This window comes from Heptranchias perlo, chromosome 2 (assembly GCF_035084215.1).
Source record: "Heptranchias perlo isolate sHepPer1 chromosome 2, sHepPer1.hap1, whole genome shotgun sequence".
NCBI classification, from domain to species: domain Eukaryota; kingdom Metazoa; phylum Chordata; class Chondrichthyes; order Hexanchiformes; family Hexanchidae; genus Heptranchias; species Heptranchias perlo.
Window position 1 is genome coordinate 134421607 of NC_090326.1, and position 23131 is coordinate 134444737.

At 39.7% G+C, this 23131-nt stretch overlaps 1 protein-coding gene across 7 annotated transcripts in view; it reads right to left on the bottom strand.

Moving 5' to 3' along the window:
* The window catches only part of mpp7a (MAGUK p55 scaffold protein 7a), a 417410-nt gene that overhangs the window by 219253 nt on the left and 175026 nt on the right, over positions 1-23131 (bottom strand). For all 7 annotated transcript variants that reach the window (XM_068007174.1, XM_068007182.1, XM_068007172.1 and 4 more), the window contains one exon: positions 11994-12112. In XM_068007174.1, coding sequence (XP_067863275.1) covers positions 11994-12112 — 119 coding nt within the window. The remainder of the gene's footprint in view (positions 1-11993; positions 12113-23131) is intronic.

The window sequence follows — 23131 nt, forward strand, 5'->3', positions numbered from 1 at the left end:
ATGAGATTGGCAATAGTCTGGGAAATGATGGCTTGGTGTGTGGTAGTGGGATTGTGGTTCAGATGAAGATAGGCGTCAGCCTTTGCCAGGTAGTGCTCCTTCTGCAATGCAACAGCACTGCATTTGTCAGTAAGTTTGAGGTTGATGTCAGGGTTCGAGCTCAGAGAACGAAACACTCCAAATTCGAAGGGAGCAATGATTGGATTAGATAAATTAATATGGCCAAAGTAGCATTTCTTGATGAAAAGTTCAAGAAACCAGAGAGGGGGTCCGAAAGCATCAGGAAAATTGCAGACAGGATAAGTGATTAGGTGCACAGGGATGGAAGGGGATTGGCTGGGGGGGGGGGGGGGGGGGAGGGAGGGGGAGGGGGCTACTGGTCAAAAATTGCTCTCCGTTCTCCATATAAACAGCCTTATTAATCAGGATAGCCCTTGGACTGAATTATGGAACAGTCGTTCTCAAAACAAAATGGTAAAAGTATACTCCGGAAGAGCTACAGTCTTTGCAAGACATTCCTTAAAAATCTTGTGATGGAGCTGTCAGGATTCGTACTTAAATACAACAAGGCACTCTTATTTTGCCAAAGAATTTTGCAAATACTCAAAAAACCATTATTCATCTGACAGAAGTATATCCTGGAAAGGTATGGATATTAACCATTCCTCCTCTTTGATTTCAGATAGGTGCAAGATTAGAAATTGTCTTTCAAGTTAGCAGAGTACATGACCTACAGCTTCTGCTAGTAATAAAGTAGTTACCTTATTTGAGAACACATCATCTGGAGATAACACAAATGATGCAGGCCACATTGTTTCCATGGGCAGTGTAAAAGGATAAGAACTGCAACGCAAAATATGCAATTTGGCGCAGCAGTCCTGACGTGCTATTTCTACCTACTCGAGAAGATAGCCAAGTTTAATAACTACTATGACACTTATGTGGTGTCATTGTTATTATTGATTTATTATTTTATTTAATAAATTTATTTGGCAGTTAAAACTGAACAAACATACGAAAATAACAGACAGGCAAAGACCAACTGATCCATCAAGCCTGTCTCAAACTATTACTGTGCAATTTATGCACACCATGATCCCCATCCACACCTGAAAAGGCCTCAAGTTGGCATTGATCACTTAAGGGAAATTAGCTTCCTTTTCATGGGTTCCTTTTGTACGTCTGTAATAGCTCACCATTTAATCAACTTGCCAGGTATAGCTGTCGTCGATGCCTGTGATGTGCAGTACAAGGGAAAATATTTTACTCCGTGATCAGAAAGTAGTTTAGCCCAGTTTAACAAGACTCAACCAGATGTGGCCACATCTCCTAATGGTTGTTGAAATGATTATACCGTAAATAAGCCAAGAAATTTGCCTGCCCATTCTTAGACTCGAAAGTTCACCAAAGCAGTAATACAGTGAAAAGCCACACAAGGGAACCAGTAAAAAAGGTTAATAAAAAAAAATCAGCCTGAAACATTAAATACCCCAATGACAAAGTAAAAAAATGTATAATGAATGGTATGCAAACATCAAAAATAAATGGGTTATCCTGAAAGGATTTCCAGGTATAATTTACTGTTTGCACAAGAGAGCACTAATCTAAAGTGATCTAAAATATTTGGCAGATGAATGTTGATAACTACCATATGACCACAGAGTGTTTCTTTTTGTCAGATTAACATAATTTTTTTCATTACAGTTATTAAACATTTTTATTCTGCAGGCTTGTAAAAACGTCAAAATTTATGAGCAGTTGCATAATTTATAGTGTGAGTCTGATAAAAACCAACCGAATCTTTCATTCCAAGTACTGTATTAGTCACATGGCCACTAAACAAATCACAACTAATGCACCCTTCGATGAAACTGGTGCTGCACATTTGATGCTAAAGTCTTCAAAAGGATTCACATTAAACTTCAATAAATCAAATGGCTATCTGGAGGGACTTATAAAGTAGCAACCAATGATACTGATCATTTGAGCACAATCAGCTGAACCAAGAAAGTGGATTGCAGGTTTCAAGCAATTTTTTAAAATTGTTTTCACAGTTATTGTTGCATTGGGTACAATGAGACTAGCGAGTCAGATAGTCTGTATAGACAGAAAATCAATCCCATGAAGTGGAATCTATATATTATTAAAAATGTTTTGTATGGACACACATGATGTCCAACTTTCTAGTCACAATTTCTGGTCATGCTTTTATTTCAACATTTAACATTGAAACTGTTTATGTAAACATTTAGAATGGAAACACGAAAGGTAAAGTTGCCTTCAACGATGTAGTTGCAAGCTCTGGCCAACAGATGGTGCAGTGGAATGGGTTTCTAAAGTCATTATATATATATATATATATATATATATATATATAAATATAATGTACACACACCATCAACCAGCCAATGGACAAGGTCATTGGCAATTTACTAAGAAATTAGGGAGCTTGTTTCCTTTCTACAAAACAGCAAGCTAAATTGTTAAATTGACATGTTAAATTGAAATGTTTTTCAGCAAAACTTAGAAAGCCAAGAAAAAAAAAATGATAAAATGTACTTCAACAAGACCCAATGGTATCTTCACATTCATTAGTTTTTGAAAGAAAGATCCAAGTGCTTAACTGGTTTTGATTTTAACTACAACTTGTTGGCCAAACTATTGGGCATTGGATTTTAAACATGATTAAAAATGAGGCCAAGGTGGATTTCTTTAGAATGAAAAACAGTACTTTACTTTTTCTTACCACTAAAGATAAAGCCTTATGGACAGACAGTAGGTACAAAAAAAATAAATGATGGTGGCTAGCTAGAAGTGAACTCAAGGCAAGTCTGAATGGCTTGCATGTCTTCTTCAAATAGATGCTTCTCACTAATATAGGTTGCTTGTTTGCTGTGAAATGGTCTGGTCTTGGTTAGGAGACTGCAGCTTGTTGGCACCTGTATACTGGCTGTGGGAGTAAGGAATTAGATTTATACAACGTACCATTGTACACAGAGTGCATGGAGGCGGTACAATTGTATAAAGGATCTAAGGAGAGTGCACGATGGTATACAGGGGCTAAGGAGGTTGTATGAGCGTATACTGGATGAATGGAGGGTATATGAGGGTATGCAGAGTGTAGGGAGTGCCTACGAGGGAATACTGGGTGCATGGAGGGTGAACAGAGGCATACAGGGCCTATGAAGGGTGTACAAGGATAGATGGTGTTTAAGGAAGGCGCACAAGGGTACATGGTACAGTCGTGTAGTGGTTATGTTACTGGACTAGTAATGCAGAAGCCTCTACTAATAATCCAGTGAATGTGAGTTCAATTGCCACCAAGGCAGTTTGACAATTGGAATTCAGTTTACAAAAAAAAAAGCTAGAAATAAAAATCTGGTACCAGTAAAAGTGACCATTGTCGTAAAAACCTGTTTCACTAATGACCTTAAGGAAAGGTAGCTTACCCAGTCTGGCCTATATATTTTTTTAAAAGTTTTTTTTACAAAATTTTTCCTCCCTTGTGTGTGATTGCAAAGGTGACCCCATCAAGTTACGCTATGCTCACATTGCTACTTGCAGGTGCAATGTTGTGACTGCACTTTTTTTTGTATCTAATAATTGTGGGCTATGGCACTGTGGGAAAAAGAGTCACCTGTTGGAAAAACATGACCAAAAGTATTTTCCCAGGAGCCATCAGAAACTGAAAAAAGAAACAAACAGCTATAGGTTGACATTCAGACAAAGCAAGCACCGGCTATAACCACAACAGCTCCCAGCCAGTAATTGTCTTACTGTCCAACAAACTGCAATAGGGATGCGTAAGGGAAACGTTGAGTGTCTGTGTGGCAGTGTCTGAATTGTTTGATCAAAAGATGAATTTGTTAATTTGTTTCCTTGTTCCAAAGGTTATATTTTAAAATCAGCATTCTCTCCACTGATCTAAAAGAACTTGCACTGCAAATACCCAGAACCTATTAAAAATAATCTTGCTTGTATGATCAATAGGGAAATGTCAGTTGTTCATACCTCACAGTAATAAGTCAGATACTACTTGGGATTTGGTCTCCTATTTTAATTAGAAAAGATGCATGAGACACTGTTGAATTTGTCTTAGCGCAATTACATTGCAGTCCTATTTTAATTGGAAATACTGTTGAAGTGTTTGGATAATTATGTAAAAGTAGATTTTGACTGCAGTGACTGTTCTAAAACATGCCTACATTTCCCCAGCCAGCAGTTTTTTTTTTAACATTCAGAGAATGTGGACTGCATCAAACTATCAAACATTTAAATTGACTGCAGGATTAACTAAAAAAAAATGCCCAGGAGGTCCATTATACCCCCTGGGCACTTCTTACATGTTGTTTCACAACGCACTGGAGTGACACTGCATGCCATATCAACCTGAAGCAGTGACAGCCTACCCCGTCCAGGAAACAGAAATCATTCAACACCAACACTAAAGAGTTGATGGACAAATGTATTTTGCACTTAAAGGGTTAAAAGCCAGGGCTTTGGAAAGAGCAAAAAGAATCTTTTAAAACCTATTTGAAAAGATGAGACGTTCTCATCAAGCAGTCAATTAGGATTATACCATAACAACCTTTCGTAAATATAAAAGCAGGATAAAGTCAGCATATCAGCTGAATATTCAGATATTCTTAATTTTTGTAAGCACACCAGTAAGTTTGCAAGAGTCTTATTATATGACCCAACTTATACCATTTTCAAATCGAAGAAAACCAGAATTCTGCTCAGCATACAGTAGAGGTCTTGTTGTTAAGAACTTAAAGACAGTTCAAGTGGACAACCCGGGCTCTTTGAGCTTTCATTTCAGTTTTAAAATGTAACAAGTTGCCTTTTCACCAGTTTCAGTTGCACAGCAGTTACATGACACATTTTGTGGCACACTGAAGCCAAAAACGACCTTGCAAACATGCAAAATGTACATTGTCAAAAGGCTTTTTAAAAAATTTTATAATTACTTAACCAATTTTTTGCATAGGGAGTTGATTTGGATCTACCGATGGTTGTCTTTAGAAATTTCTGGACTTTTGCCCCAGAAAAGCCCCAGAGTACAGAAATTGATTTCTCCAAGTGAAAATATGAAACAAATCCATTCAAAGCACAAATATTCTAGTGACCAAACTACAGAACTGTAATGTTTTGATGAATAATTCCAATGAATTCAAGGATGTGAATTAACTTGACTTCAAGAGGTTCAGGAAGTCCAATTTGATTCAACAATTTTCTTGAAGTCAGCATTTGTTGGAGCACTATGACCAGCCATTTCATGGAAAGGAGTCAAACTATCTGAGCACAACCCAAAGAACTTAGAACTATAGTGAGAAGCTTTTATCAGAGTATACCACACACCATATTTTTAAAAGGAAATTTTTCTTAACTCATCCATATTCACAAAAACAGTGGTACACAAAGCATTAACATGAAGATAGTTAACACTGCTGACCAATTGCTGTTTGTACCTACTGCTTAAAGCATACAGATTTAACATGTCCCAAACTGAGCACAATACTCTGTGCTAAAACAATTCACATAACAAATGGATTACCTGTTTGCATTACATGTATGCTATTACCATGAAATTTGGAACATGCACCCTGCATCATTTCTCTGCTTGGGGCTCCTGGCCTGCCAGCTGCACCTTGCACATGCCCTGCACCTCTGCTTCCCAGCTTTTCCTGCTCCTACATTGCTTGGACCTCTTCCTGATAATTCTGAAGTTGTGTTTGGATCCAGGTTGAGTTTGTGTTATCTGGAACGCTGACTTTGGATTGTGCAATCTGAGTGTAATCTTGAGCGTAATCTTGAGCAGTATACCTAATTTCCCAGGACGCGTAAGTACCAATCAGCTTCTAGCAGTTTCTGCTCAGCTATTTTTCAAAATTACTTGAAAAAAAGGCACAGGACAAATTTCAAAATCTTTATTCCGGTGATTTATATGATTTTTTTTCTAAAAGAAAGAGTCTGGAGCCATGTTAGTTACACATGGAGCACTAAAGCAAGAGGATCCAGATACAAGCAGAAAAGAACAGAAAGACAAGAGGAGATGAGAAAAAACCCAAGAAAACAAAGATGACAGAGCTAAACAAGACAGAGCATATCAAGCAATTTACCAGTATGGCAGAACCAGACCCATTTATTTATTAAAAAGTTACTTTATTGTATTGATTAATATTCTAAAAATGTTAACTTCCCCTCCAAAAAAAACAGTATTCTGCAATACAAATACTTCCCTTACCAACCCACCTCACTTCCTCCCCATTCTAACCTCCCAAGTTACCATGAGAAACATCACAGGAAATCCATTATCTAACTAAAAATCCTAATGCCTGCTCGTACTTCTACGAAACCTTACTTCCTATCATCACTCTTCACATCACATTTTTGCCAACTTTCTTCCATAATAAATTCCTATGCCATATTTATAGTGTAAACAAGTCACACTGATTACATAATCTGGCCCACTGGATAATTGCATTATCGTTTCCCTACAAATTGTTCAAAATGCTATCAGAAAAATTTGCATCCAGCATTTTCCCCCAGTAGTTAAAATTTCTCATGTCCAAAATAAGGGCTGAAACAATTTTTTAAAAATCAAAACATTACATTTATCCACTTTTGTGTCTTTTAATTCCTTCATTAAAGTTTCTATTTGAAGGCCCCTCTCAAAAGCTTTGGTTAAGACTTGATATTTTTGCCCACAGCTTAATACTGAGCGCTGAGTTTGGATTGTGCAATCTGAGTGTAATCTCGAACGTAATCTTGAGCAGTATAACCTAATTTCCCAGGATGCGTAAGTACCAATCAGCTTCTGGCAGTTTCTGCTCAGCTATTTTTCAAAATTACTTGAAAAAAAGGCACAGGACAAATTTCAAAATCTTTATTCCGGTAATTTATATGATTTTTTCTAAAAGAAAGAGTCTGTGTTTGTTTGAGAGAGACAAAGAAAGGGGAGGATTGGAGAAGAGGAAGTGGAAGAGGGAAACTAGTAGAGGGTGAGGTTGGTTCTGGCCTCTTGCTACCGACCCTTGGGCAGGGGTGCGAGTGTGAGAAGAAGTGGGTAAAGGATTAAAGGTGAGATGGTTGAGAGGGATGGTTGGATAAGGGATTGAAGGGGTAGTTCAAAACACTAAAAGGCAAGAGTAGTGATGGGGGTGAGGGTGTGGTAATGAGGCAGTGGGAAGCTGAAAAGTTTGGAGACACGATGGGACCGGAGGGGTGGGGGAAGCACAAATGATTGGGGAAGGGATGGGAGCCACTGAGGACCATATTTTGATCACTACTCCCAACCCCAAATGTAGCCTGCAGGCATTGGTGGCTTCTTTCCCCACCACGCCATGCGATATCACCTCTCACCCGGAAGGAACGAGAAAATAAGACGAGAGGGAGAGAAGCAGAAGACAGAAGAAAGCAAAATGGAATTCGGGAGAGTAAAGCAGAATAGAGACAGAAAAGCAAACGAGAAAGAGAAAGAAAAAAAATTCAACACAAAGACAACTGAAACAGGTAAGAAAAAGATCATATTATCTGACTAACAGCGTGCAATCCCATGGGCGATTGATTTGTTTTTTATATTCTATATAAAAAAAAATTGTTAACAGTAAGGGAACAGCTTTGCCGTTTCAAAATCTTTCAATACTATAAAAGGGCTTAAATAAACTGCAATGACTGTTGATGAAAATATAGGGTACTTAATTCGTTGTCAAAAAAAGGTCTCTAAACATATGGCAAACCAAATCTGCAACTTCTACTTCCTGCACAGTGTTTCAATAGATTCCCTTCCACCAAAGGGCTGGCCAGCTGAGCTTTTAGCAGTGACTCTCAGAAGTTCTGTCTGGGCTGCAGAATCTTACAGTTTAAATTCATATCATCCCTTCAAGTACTGCTTCAGCAGCCAAACTCAGTGGGATTACTAATCATACACCAATGACAAGGTGGACAGGTAATGAGTGGATGACTACATAGATAACAGAAAATAAAATAATGGGTTACATTTGGGGAAGCCAAATTCACAGGTCACAACTTTGGGACATCCTTAGGTTGTGGAAGGCGCCATATAAATGTTCTTTTTTTATGCACAACTATGTCACAACCAAATTTCTGTTATTTGTTGCAGGTTAATAGACTTCGTATTCAACTGTGGAACAACAAAAAGATGCAATGCAGAACTTTGCAGCCAAGACAATAGGATAATGTTAGACTTAAACTGTACAGTGCACTGATCAGATGGCTCCTTGAGTAATGTTTCCAGTTTGGTCACCAAAACATAGGGGTTCCAGCCAAACCCTGTAGGCGATGCAATCAAGAGCCACACAGCTTATTTCAGTGTCAGAGGACCGAGTTATGAGGGAGTATTGAAAAAACTTGGGCCAGTCATCTTTAAGAAGCTAAAAAAAGATCTTGTAGAAGATTTTAGAATAGCAGAATGGGATATATGTTGCTGGACTATGAACAACAATTCAGGAGAAGGGATGCGATTAACTGAAATTATAACTGGATAGTCAAGGCTGAAGCATTTGCAAACATCTTCAGCCAGAAGTGCCGAGTGGATGATCCATCTCAGCATCCTCCCGATATCCCCACCATCACAGAAGCCAGTCTTCAGCCAATTTGATTCACTCCACGTGATATCAAGAAACGGCGGAGTGCACTGGATACAGCAAAGGCTATGGGCCCCGACAACATCCCGGCTGTAGTACTGAAGACTGGTGCTTCAGAACTAGCCGCGCCTCTAGCCAAGCTGTTCCAGTACAGCCACAACACTAGCATCTACCCGACAATGTGGAAAATTGCCCAGGTATGTCCTGTCCACAAAAAGCAGGACAAATCCAATCCGGCCAATTACCGCCCCATCAGTCTACTCTCAATCAGCAGCAAAGTGTTGGAAGGTGTCGTCGACAGTGCTATCAAGCGGCACTAACTCACCAATAACCTGCTCACCGATGCTCAGTTTGGGTTCAGTCAAGACCACTCGGCTCCAGACCTCATTCCACCCTTGGTCCAAACATGGACAAAAGAGCTGAATTCCAGAGGTGAGGTGAGAGTGACTGCCCTTGACATCAAGGCAGCATTTGACCGAGTGTGGCACCAAGGAGCCCTAGTAAAATTGAAGTCAATGGGAATCAGGGGGAAAACTCTCCAGTGGCTGGAGTCATACCTAGCTCAAAGGAAGATGGTAGTGGTTGTTGGAGGCCAATCATCTCAGCCCCAGGGCATTGCTGCAGGAGTTCCTCAGGGCAGTGTCCTTGGCCCAACCATCTTCAGCTGCTTCATCAATGACCTTCCCTCCATCATAAGGTCAGAAATGGGGATGTTCGCTGATGCTTGCACAGTGTTCAGTTCCATTCGCAACCCCTCAAATAATGAAGCAGTCCGAGCCCGTATGCAGCAAGACCTGGACAACATCCGGGCTCAAAAGTGGCAAGTAACATTCGCGCTAGACAAGTGCCAGGCAATGACCATCTCCAACAAGAGAGAGTCTAACCATCTCCCCCTGACATTCAACGGCATTATCATTGCCGAATCCCCCACCATCAACATCCTGGGGGTCACCATTGACCAGAAACTTAACTGGACCAGCCATATAAATACTGTGCCTACAAGAACAGGTCAGAGGCTGGGTATTCTGCGGCGAGTGATTCACCTCCTGACTCCCCAGAGCCTTTCCACCATCTACAAGGCACAAGTCAGGAGTGTGATGGAATACTCTCCACTTGCCTGGATGAGTGCAGCTCCAACAACACTCAAGAAGCTCGACACCATCCAGGACAAAGCAGCCCGCTTGATTGGCACCCCATCCACCACCCTAAACATTCACTCCCTTCACCACCGGCGCACAGTGGCTGCAGTGTGTTCCATCCGCAGGATGCACTGCAGCAACTCGTCAAGGCTTCTTCGACAGCACCTCCCAAACCCGCGACCTCTACCACCTAGAAGGACAAGGGCAGCAGGCACATGGGAACAACACCACCTGCACGTTCCCCTCCAAGTCACACACCATCCCGACTTAGAAATATATCGCCGTTCCTTCATCGTCGCTGGGTCAAAATCCTGGAACTCCCTTCCTAACAGCACTGTGGGAGAACCTTCACCACACGGACTGCAGCGGTTCAAGGCGGCGACTCACCACCACCTTCTCGAGGGCAATTCGGGATGGGCAATAAATGCCGGCCTCGCCAGCGATGCCCACATCCCATGAACGAATATAAAAAAGGAGCTAATTACTTTAGAACAATGTAACATAACTATTCTACTTCCCTGTACCTTTTATGAATCACAATGGTTTGTGAATAGGTATGCAAAAACATGAGAATTTTGAGGAAAATTCCATTAAACTCAAGTATGTTCCTCCTACTGCCTTTTCACTACATCCATCAAATTCTTCTGTCTTTAGAATCACCTATCATTGTCTCCTGAAACCATTTTTACTTACCCCATTTATACAATTTACTTAAATGGTCTTCCTTGATCATTTATTCCACAATTCTATTCGCCTTTGGGTGGGAAAAAAAGACTCCATTTTGTCCCTGCTTACTCCTAAAATCCTAATTTGTAATTTAAATACTGGCTGAAAATAAAAAGGTTAAGTACAATGACATCATCAGCACTTGTTCAAAGACAAGTTTGTGGCCATCTCTCTTAACCAATAACAAATTTCAAACAATAAGCAGGTGATCCTGCCTACACCATAGCATACCCTTAAAATTAAGGCACTTCAAGTATTGAGTGAAGCTCTTTCCCCCATAACTCTGATCGAGTAACTGTCTTCTATTTCACTCCTACCCCATCTATTGGTGTATGTTTAAATAGCACTTGCATGAAATACAGTATACACGTCATTCAAGTGGCTAGATTTGTTTGCAGGGATGGGGAAGGACCCTTGCTACATTGCTATTTAATGTCGAATGAGACTTGTGTCGAAATACAAACCTCAGTGTCTCATCACACAGATCCTTTAAGAATCAAACTGTTACAAGGTATTATGATTAAGTAGCAATCTTTTATTTTGTTCTGTCAATTTGTTGAACACTTTTGTTTATAACAGCAATTTTTCATTCTGTGATTGAAGGTTTTGGCTTAGAAGTTGCTGACTCTGATGGTATGGGGGAATTAATTTAACAAATACTATCAATGTTGAAGGATCCTTAATTTATTGGTCATCTCCACCCAGATTGAATACTGCAGAGGCAGGCTGTGTGAACAATCAAAAACACAGAAATAAACAGAGGCCATGGGGTGGGGGGTGCAGGGAAGACTGGACAACACAAAGAAGGATATGAACAGGAAGCCTTTGTAGCGATTAGATTTTTGCATGGGTTCCCAAATTATGTGAGTCAATCTTAGAATTATTGTCCAAGGATCAACATTGGAATGGCTCAGCCTTTCTCCCCATATAAGGCATCACAGTTAACAGCGTGTCAGAGCATCAACACACATTTTAAACAGCAATGGACGCCAGGTTCTAGCCCCCACTCAGTTGGCTGAGTTCCTTATTTTAGCCACATTGCTCCAGGGAGGTGCTTGGTGGAGGCTAAGTGCATTTTCATAGGTACGGAGGGAATAGGTTAAAAAAGAGAGCATCCATTGATCATGAAGCATTCTTGAGTCCCCCCAGCGGCTGCTTCAGAGTGATACTGGAGGGTGCCTTGGTCACAGGGGGTCCAGTGCATTGGGAAATTGTGGGGGGGGGGGTGCAATTCCTGCATTGTTTGGTGGAAAGGTATTCCTTTTAATAAACTCAAGCAAAACAATACTTTAGATTAATGTACTGCACCAGATTATCACCTCATTAAATCTATCCATCTATGCAATTTGGGAAGTGTCACTTTTTTTTTTACAACTTCCACTCAAGGAATGTTCATAATAAAGCTAGTGGAATAAAAAGTTGCTTGTTTTTGTCTAGCAATAACATGGTCGTCAGTTGACTAGCTTATACCAAAAACATTTTTCCATATGCTTTCTTGGTTAGTTTACACTGTGGTTACCTTCACTAGTGAATGAAGGCTTTTTTCACCAAACATATCCCGTAGGAAGGTCAGGTCTTCCTGGCTGTTCACATGTGACTGCAGCTGGGTTGGCAAGGAAGCCAACAATTCATACAGACCTGTGAATAAATATGAAACACAATAAGTGTAATGCAACAGAAATCCTCTATCAATTTAACTGATACTCGATTAGCAACTGCCTGTCTGGACTGCTTCAATTTTAAAATTGAGGAAATCCACAGGCTGTGAAATAGAACTTCATCAGAATCAGCAGATGCTAAATCTCTGGAGATGCCCAGAGTTACAAAAGACACTGTCCCAATTATGAGTGGCACGCTTCCCCGCCAGCTTCCAAAAGGCAGACAGTAGCACACTGTTCCACAGTAGCATAAAGCACAATCCATCCATCAGGCAACAGCCATCCACATGAGTCAAAGTAATGCAGCAACAGTGAAAGCTCAAGCCCCCTTTAGGGAGGTATCCTGGCATCATTTAAAGTCAAGTCGCAGCACATGTTTGATTTTCCAGGAGGATTACACAGGGTAAAAGGACAAACTGCTGCTTTCACCCGGCTGCAGTCTACAAAAACAGACAGGTTACGATCGCCTCCAGAGAACCATTATTGCATACGTCATTGTCCCTCGGTTTTAACCAAAATCATCCAAGTCTCTTAAATACTTGATTACCATATAATTAACTACACTAATATGTTACTATAGCCCTTTTGCTTTTCACCTACAATGCTCGTTTCATGTACTGGGAAAAGGAGAATGAACAGAGGAGGAAATAGTTGTCACAAAATAACCCAAGTTGAGATTTTTTTTCCAAGATTTACTAAAAGCCAAAACTGAATGAATCCATACATGTCTTTTTAAAAATAAGAGGTAAAACCTGTAATCTGTATTTTTCATTGAAACAGTTTGATTATGGTTACCAGTATTATTTTATCAGAAACTACGCACAAAAATACTTTGAACACTTTTTTTTGGGTTGGTGGGACAGGGAAAAGTGTAAGAAGCAGTGTCAGTTTAAAAGTGGCACTGTACAGCTATTCCCACAGACATTTAATATCTGGTTTAGTGGAAAGAGTTGTGTATTAATATAGGTTAAAAGGTTGGCTTCTTATCCTCAGATTTTCATTTTTTTTTACTCTAATGATAGAGCCCAAAAGTGTGGTTTAATAAAAACTCTAGATTCAGTATTTTACGCAATTTTTTTTTTAAAGTAAACCTGCGCTACTGAAGAAAGTGCACATTTTTTCTGGAGGTTGTGGTGGTTTAATGCTGCACTGCTTTAGAAAAGAGCAGGAACAATAAAATTAAATCACTTGTGGGGCATCAAGTGCTGCCTATAGTGCTTGATTTGGAAATCATCATGGAATCTCCAGATCAACAGCGAAGATTACACCATCTCCGTGGTGGCACCAGGTCACCAGCTTCATCTCTTCATAATTTTTTTTGATTACTGAATAAAAGGATGCTTGTCCCCAATAGAACACAAGTCCAGAGAAGCATCTGTACCACTTCAAGTTTATTTTAAACCACTTCCGTAAAAACACAGCACACAAGGGTCAATCGCACTGAACTTGGGATAGTTTTATGTGGCCATTCTCCACTGATCCTTACACACTGAACCTTCCAGCAGCAAGCAAACGATGACAACTTGCATGTATAGTGCCTTTAACGTAGTAAAACATCCCACTGCACGTCACAGGAGCGTAATCAAACAAAAATTGACACCGAGCTATAAAAAAAGATACTAGGACAAAAGCTTGGTCAAAGACGTAGGTTTTAAGGCGGGTCTTCCAGAAGCAAATTTAAATATTGAAATGAAGACAGTCCGTAGTTTTGTGCAGTGCACTGGGACACAAACACCGCCCGATCAAGTTAGTGAAGGTGGTAACAGTGCGCAGAATTCAATCCAACGTTTGGAGATGTTGTGATTTTATAGTATACTACAAAAAAAATCACTTGTACACATGTTTTATTTTGGTATCTATACTATTGCAAAACACTATAGAACTCCAGCCCTAAGGAGTGTACTGGGTCCACTTTTCACCGTACCATGAAACCCTGCCAGTTCGTAATATATGAAAAAGTGTATTGTTACAACATAAAGAACATCCTTGGCTCTTTTTATTGCTGATTAAAGTCAGATTTAAAAGAACCATTCCATTTATTTAAATAACTTCTAACAAGCCTAGTCAACAAGGCCATGTAAGCAACCGAAGAGTGTCCTTAATATCAGTCAAGTTTCTACTGTGCTATGACAGTTATATACAAAAACATTCCTACTACAATGTCATTCCGAGAAGGTTGGGAATGTAAAGCTAAATAAAAGCAACTGTTGCAGTATTACAGGACTGTGAAAATCAATTTAATTGTTAGCAGAATCTGTTAGTCTCAATATTATAAAACCTGTAAATATCAAAAAAAAATTAAAACCCAAAAGAAAAAAACATGCAGTGGAGACGGAGGACACTGATTGAAGAGTGATGCTTTTATGACCCTATAAAGAGGACGTCTTCTTAAAGGAATGCTTAAGGGAACATTGTAAAAACAAAATTGTGACCTTAAGCACCATCACTACAATATTTCTGAGTCGACTCTAAGCTTTTGAAACTTTCCACCAATGTAAATTATAGACAGCCGCCCATTCAGTGCTTTGCATAGTTTCCCTATTAAACTTTATAACATACTGACAAATTAAAAATTGTTTAAGCAATTTACTTTAAGTAATTCAGAACAGGGTTCCACAAATATATTTTTTGTAAACATTGTCTTGTAAAGTCCCTTATCTTACATCCGTAACATTTGTACATTTTTTTAAAAACTCTTCAAGGCACTAATATTGTTCAGATTCATCCTAAGAATAATTAATCTATGTTAAAAGTGGTCACTGAGCTACAAGGACCAGCAAACAGCCTAGGTTAAATACTGAGAGGGGGAAAACAAAGATTTTACCAAGACATGCTGCAGTCATGGTGCATAATGTCACAATCTTATGGTAAATGTTCCCATAACCATTCCTTTAAACTGTGCATACATACTTGGATCTTCAGTTTCTAATCAATTTTTCTGAATACTACTTGTACCTTCAATTAAATTTTGTATTCTCGGATCAGTTTTATAAAATTTGTTTTCTAAACATTTGGACACTTACCAAATTTCACCCAAAAGGAAGCATAATTTAATTCTGCAACATTACAATTCATGACAGTTAAACATGGCTCAATTATCTGGAACATTCCTTTATATGATACCTTCATTTAAAAATTGCTACAGTTCTACTTTCAGTGGCGATTTGAAATTCAAATTCAAATTCAAATTCCTTGTTCTTTAAACAAATGTAGCTTCGCAAAATGCTTTGTGATGAAATAGAAACATTCTTCATACCAATAGATGTGTTATCCAGTTCAATAAAAGCCACACAATACTGCTGTAATTGTTCTTCTAAAGGTCCTTAACACTGACAGTCTTGAGCAGCGTTCTTACTTTTGATTTATCAGAGGAGAAACAGATGACAGAACAAATTAAATTATTACCACTATTCATAGTTCAAGGAGTTGTCTTACAGATAAAGATTTTGGAAATTCATTTTGTTAGGGAATATACCCAAGTGTATAACAGCAACAGCACACAGTAAATAATGAAAGTTTATGGTAACTGTTGACAAGAGTTTATTTTAACAATGTAGTCTGTGGACTCCATCACGGCTACAGATGGAGAACACAGCCAACTCGTTCAATACTGCCGAAGGATGTCAAGGGGCTAGGTTTCCAAAATGGACAGACCCCTTTCCAAGCTACATTTTAAACTTTTACAACTATCAGATTGTAGCTTGGAGATCTTACAACCACAGAGTGGTCTGATCTGTTCAGTCTCAACCTCAACCTCAATTTTCCACACAACAAATTCCCATTCTTAGGCAGGCCATCTGCAAGATGGACCAAGCCAGATGAGACATTTACCCAGTGAGTGTAGGAAAACAAGTAAATTAAAATGGAGAAATAAATGATAAATGATAAATTTTTGATTTATATCATTATGGGAAATAGTTGCTCAGCTCGACCCAAAGCTAAAAAATTTGGAACCGATCACCCACATTTGGTGCTCCATTACCATTTACCATTTTAATGCTGTTCACCATGCAACAGAAGTAAAAATTGCACTTTTTTGTGGCTGCAAAGTAGACACAAGTCTGACATGGGCCAGACACTTCTAAATGGTCAGGGTATTGTTGCAAAAATTTTTGTCTGCAGGACTTCAAAATCTTTCATAGCATATTTTGCTGCTATGCCGACTGCATATACACAATCAAAGCAATCATTTCTTTTTAAGCCATAGGATTTAACAATTCTTGATGAGAAGTAATGTTGCAATCTCCACAATAATTAAGTTTTAAAAGAGAGCGTGAGTTTTTTTTTTGAGAAAATTGAGGTACTGTTGCAACAGGGAACTGGGAGGAGCAAAGGGCCAGAACACTACATTTTCATCAGTGCCTCTCAGTCCACGATTTTACTGTCTTCAGATGAAAACAAATGCAAAATGTCACACGCACAATATTATCCTCAGATAATGAAGCAGTCCATGCCTGTATGCAGTCCATGCCTGTATCCACATCGTTCACCTGAGGAAGGAGGTAGCCTCCGAAAGCTTGTGAATTTAAAATAAAATTGCTGGACTATAACTTGGTGTTGTAAAATTGTTTACAATTGTATGCAACAAGACCTAGACAAATGGCAAGTAAAACTTTGTGCCACGTTAAGTGTCAGACAATGACCATCTCCAATAAGATAGCATAACCACCTCCCACATTCAATGGTATTACCATTGCCGATCCCCCACCATCATCCTGCGAGTCACCATTGACCAGAAACTCAACTGGACCAGCCAGCTGTGGCTACCAGAGCAGGTCTGGGTATTTTGCAGTGAATGGCTTACCTTCTGACTCCCCAAAGCATCTCTACCACTTACAAGGTCACAAGTCAGGAATGTGATGGAATCCTCTCCACTTGCCCAGATGGGTGCAGCTTCAACACGACTTAAGCAGCTCAACACCATCCTGGATAAAGCAGTCTACTTGATTGGCACCCCATCCACTGGCTTAAACATCCATTCCCTCCACCACCAGCATACCTTGACTGCAGTGTGTACTATCTACAGGATGCACTGCAGTAGCTCGCCAAGGCTTTTTCAGCAGCACCTCCCAAATCCGTGACCTCCATCACCTTTAAAAGACAAGTGCATCAAGTGCGTGGGAACACTATCACCTCCCAAGTTCCCCTCCGAGTCACACACCATCCTGACTTGGACATATTTTGCTGATCCTTCATTGTCGCTGGGTCAAAATTCTGGAACACTACCTAACCTTTCTATGATTCTATAACAGCATTGTGGGAGCCCCTTCACCACATGGACTGCAGCGATTCAAGAAAGTGATGCACTACCACCTTCTCAGGGCAACTGGAGATGGGCGATCAATGTCCATTTTGCCTGCAACACCCGCATCCCAAGAATACATTTTTTAAAAAAGATCTCAAATCACCGCAACTTCTTCACCCAGAGCCAAACTGCTTCAAATTCACAATTGAAGGACCCATTTCTGTGAGTGAAGAACACAAACAGAATATTGAACTGTGTGGGTCATCATATTTTCACTAAATGCCGCACTAGTACATCTTGTACTTTCAAACTATTATTTATAAAATTCATAGACTATTTATAAAAAAACAGGCACAGCACATGAAAGAACCATGTATAAACTTAGAAACATAGAAAATAGGAGCAGCAGTAGACCATTTCGGCCCTTCGAGCCTGCTCCACCATTCAATATGATCATGGCTGATCATCTATCTCAATGCCATATTCCCGCTCTCTCCCCATACCGCTTGATGCCTTTTGTGTGTAGAAATCTGTCTAGCTCCTTGTTAAATATATTCAATGACTTGGCTTCCACAGCCTTCTGTGGTGGAGAATTCCACAGGTTCACCACCCTTTAAGTGAAGAAATTTCTCCTCATCTCAGTCCTAAATGTCCTACCCCGTATCCTGGGACTGTGACCCCTCGTTCTGGATCCCCCAGCCAGGGGAAACATCCTCCCTGCATCCAGTCTGTCTCGCCCTGTCAGAATTTTATGTTTCAAATGAGAACCCCTCTCATTCTTCTAAACTCAAGTGAATACAGGCCGAGTCGAACCAATCTCTCCTCATACGACAGTCCTGCCATCCCAGGAATCAGTCTGGTGAACCTTCGCTGCACTCCCTCTATGGCAAGGAGACCAAAACTGCACACAATACTCCAGGTGTGGCCTCACCAAGGCCCTGTATAACTGCAGTAAGACATCCTTGCTCCTGTACTCAAATCCTCTTGCAATGAAGGCCAACATACCAGTTGCCTTGCTAACTGCTTGCAGCACCTGCATGTTTGCTTTCAGTGACTGGTGTACAAGACCACCCAGGTCCCTTTGTACATCAACATTCCCCAATCTATCACCATTTAAATAATACTCTGCTTTTCTGTTTTTCCTTCCGAAGTGGATAACTTCACATTTATCCACATTACACTGCATCTGCCATGTATTTGCCCACTCACAACTTGTCTAAATCACCTTGAAGCCTCTTTGCATCTTCCTCACAATTCACCATCCCACCTAATTTTGTGTCGTCAGCAAACTTGGAAATATTACATTTGGTTCCCTCATCAAAATCATTGATACATATTGTGAATAGATGGGGCCCAAGCGCTGATCCCTGCGGTACCCCACTGGTCACCACCTGCCACCCTGAAAAAGACCAATTTATTCCGACTCTCTGTTTCTTGTCTGTTAACCAATTTTCAATCCATGCCAGTATATTACCCCCAATCCCATGTGCTTTAATTTTGCACACTAACCTCTTACGTGGGATTTCATCAAAGGCCGTCTGAAAATCCAAATAAACCACATCCACCGTTTCTCCCTAATCTATTCTACCAGTTACATCCTCAAAAAATTCCAGTAGGTTTGTCAAACATGATTTCTCTTTCATGAATCCATGTTGACTTTGTCTAATACCGTTGATATTTTCTAAGTGTCCTGTTATCACATCTTTTGTAATAGACTCCAGCATTTTCCCGACTACTGATGTTAGGCTGACCGGTCTGTGGTTCCCTGTTTTCTCTCTCCCTCCTTTTTTAAATAGTGGGGTTACATTTGCCACCCTCCAATCTGCAGGACCTGTCCATAATCTACACAATTTTGGAAGATGACAACTAATGCATCCACTATTTCCATGGCTATCTCTTTTAGTACTCTGGGATGCAGATTATCAGGCCCTGGGGATTTATCGGCTTTCAGTCCCATTAATTTCTCCAGCACAATTTTTTACAAATACTAATTTCCTTTAATTCCTCCTTCTTACTCGTCCCTTGGTTCCCTAGCATTTCTGGTAAGTTATTGGTGTCCTCTTCCGTGAAGACAGAACCAAAGTATTTGTTTAACTGCTCCTTGTTCTCCATTATAAATTCTCCCGTTTCTGACTGTAAGAGACCTACATTTGTCCTTTCTTTTTCTATACTTTTTCTTTTTAGTAAACTTTTTCCTTTTACATACTTGCAGAAGCTTCTACAGTCTGCTTTTATATTCCTTGCAAGTTTACTCTCGTACTCTATTTTTCCCCTCTTAATCCATCTCTTGGTCCTTTTTTGCTGAATTCTGAACTGCTCCCAATCCTCAGGCTTGCTACTTTTTCTGGCAACTTTATATGACTCCTCTTTGGATCTGATACTATCCTTAATTTCTTTTGTTAGCCATGGTCGGGCTGCTTTTCCTTTTGTGTTTTTGTGCCTGAAAGGAATGTATAATTGTTGCAATTCATGCATTTGTTCCTTAAATGTTAGCCATTGCCTATCCACCGTCATGCCTTTTAATGAAGCTTCCCAATCTATCATTGCCAACTCACTCCTCATGCCTTCGTAGTTTCCTTTGATAAATTTAGGACCCTAGTTTCAGATTGGACTACTTCACCTTCCACCTTAATGAAGAATTCTATCATGTTTCGGTCACTCTACCCTACCCACAAGATTATTAATTAACCCCTTCTCATTGCACAATACCCAATGTAGGATAGCCTGTTCCCTGGTTAGCTCCTCAATGTACTGCTCTAAAAAAAAATCTTGTACACACACCAGGAATTCATCCTCCACAGTATTATGCTAATTTGGTTTTGCCAGTCTATATGTAGATTAAAGTCACCCATGATTGCTGTCGTACCCTTGTTACATGCATCTCTAATTTCCTGTTTGATGCTGTCCCCTACATGACCACTATTATTTGGGGGCCAATAGACAACTTCCACCACTGTTTTCTGCCCCTTGATGCTTCTTAAACTCCACCCAGACTGATTGTACATCTTGATTTTCTGAGCCAATATCCTTTCTCACTATTGCTCTGATCTCATTCTTTAATAACAACGTCACCCCACCTCCTTTTCCTTTTTGCCTGTCCTTCTGAAATATCGAATACCCTTGGATATTCAGCTCCCAGCCTTGGTCACCCTGCAGCCATGTCTCCATAATCGCAATTATATCATATCCATTTACATCTATTTGCGCTGTTAATTCATCTACTTTATTACAAATGCTTCGTGCATTCAGATACAGTGCCTTTAGATTTGTCTTTTTAACATTTTTAGACATCTTAACATTTTTCTGTACTATGGCCCTATTTTTCTTATTACCATTTTTTCTTACCTGGACCCTATTTCTTAGTGCACTCTTTTGTTTGTACACTTTGTCCCTTCCTCAATCTGGTTATCCTTACCAGATTGTGTCAGAAAGGTGCAATTATACTGCCACTTTTTGCAACTGACAAGTAGCAACATAACTCTGGAGCAGACCAGTGTGATCTGACTCCATAGCACACTTCAACATGAGAAGCAAAATGGGCATTGGGGGGTCTCAGAGCATAATTTGAATTTGCAGGTGGCAGCGTAACTCTGGCTTCCTGGAGTTCACATTTATTGCAGGACACGTGTTGGATGCACTGTGTCACAATATTATTTGCTCTGAAGTGCATATGCAAGCATGCACGGGATAAAAGTGGGCTCAGGTCCAGGGACTTCAACTGGTTTCAGAATCAACAGGAAAAATTCAAATCTTTAAGCAACGGCATACATGGAGTCTCTACGGCCATTACATACCAGTCTCAAACCGTAACATGCAGTGTAACTGGCCCCTAAACATCCTATCTACAGGTTACAATGAAGTACCAGAAAATAGGATTAATTTGAAGAATTTTCTTTTTATATATTAAGTAATGACATTTACAACAAAGCCTCAACACTGAACTTCGATCGCAGCCAAGGCAACGCTGCTGCTTCAGTAGAAACTAGGGCCCCAACTTTCTCAATTTTACAGATCTGCAGTTAAAAGGATTTCTCCCCAGCGTGCAATGAGGCAATCACACAACCTGCTGTTTCCAGTGCAGTATTTTACTTCCTGTCTATGGAAATATATAATTTAATATTCTGTCCTTGCTAATGCTGGTCCAGCTCCCTCGTACAGCAGCCTCCTCCCAGCCAGTCCCATGATTCACGTCACCGCTGCATTGTGGAAAATTGGCTCTTACTTCAGGGGAGAAAAGCTGTCGTTGCAGATGTTCCAAACTATAAAATATTACAACTATGAAAAGATTTTACTTTTGTTGATCTTTAATCCCAGTTTAGAATGCAGAAGCAGCTGTCATTTTTCAATGTGTAGTCTCAAGAATCCATATTGCAATACGCAACTGTGGGACAACAAGGTGGTGAGACAAGATACAGAAGGCAAAAAGGAACTCTGCTTTACCAAGGTTACAAAAACTTTATAAAACAAACTAAGTGTCAAGTCCTCCCCAATCCAAGGTTTTCATTTAGAACTGCATAGTTCTGGTTATCCATATTATAAAAAGAATATAGAGGCATTGGAGAAAGTGTGAAAAAGATTCACAAGGATGGTACCAGAACTGAGAGGATATACTTTGCAGCTGAACAGGCTGGTGCTCTTTTCTATAGAAAAGAGAAGGCTGAGGGATGACCTATTAGAGGTCTTTAAGATAATAAAAGGGTTTGATAGGGTAGATGTCGAGAAAATGTTTCCACTTCTGGAGGAGTCCAAATTTAGAGGTCATAAATATAAGATATAGTCACTAATAAATCCAGTCGGGAATTCAGGAGAAACTTCTTTACCCAAAGAGTGGTAAGAATGTGGAACTTGTTACCACAATGTGTAGTTGAGGTAAATAGCACAGATACATTTAAGGGGAAGCGAGATAAGCACACGAGGGAGAAAGGAATAGAAGGGTACGCTGATTGGGTTAGATGAAGGAGAGGAGGAGGCTCCTGTGGAGCATAAACGCTGGTATAGACCAGTTGGGCCGAATGGCCTGTTTGTGCTATAGACTCCATGTAACTGAATGCAGCCATTGCTGCAGAAACAGCATTCCATTAGTAGAAAAACTTGAGTTCCAAGGCAGACACCTTCTTGCACAAGTGAATATTGCTCGCAAAAAGTCTACAGCAACTTAATTTGAAAGGCAGGGAACTGCGTATAAACTGATTCTATGACACCTGCTATGACAAAAATTTGTTAACACATTTGAAACAGACAAGATTGTACACAACGCTTGGGAAAATGCATTTGTGTTGCAGATTACCTACATAGACTACTTAATATTTTTTTTAAAATTGAGGATTTGCATCTCGACTAATGGCTAAATATCTCTTAATTTTACTGGCATAAACACTGCAGTTAAATTTCCACTGCAGATCTTCATTTTATTAATTCAAATAAAATAGACTGGTTAAAGTTGCAACATCTAGCTTTTCATAGGACTACGCAATGATTTATAGAACATTGAAGTAGCATAGTTTGTACCCACCTGGAAATTTTACTATCCAATTTACCAATGATTTTAAAATTTTCAAGTTATTTTGAAATGATCTTTATTCGCTATCAAACCAAACATAAGCAAATATATTCACCTGTGATTTTTAAACTTAAGAGTCATTTAAAAATGGCATCAATGCAGACAATGAAATGAGAGCTGCATTATTTGTAAATAAACCCCATTTCATTTGGGGCCTATTATTTAATAGATTATGAGAGGTTGGAAATAATTCT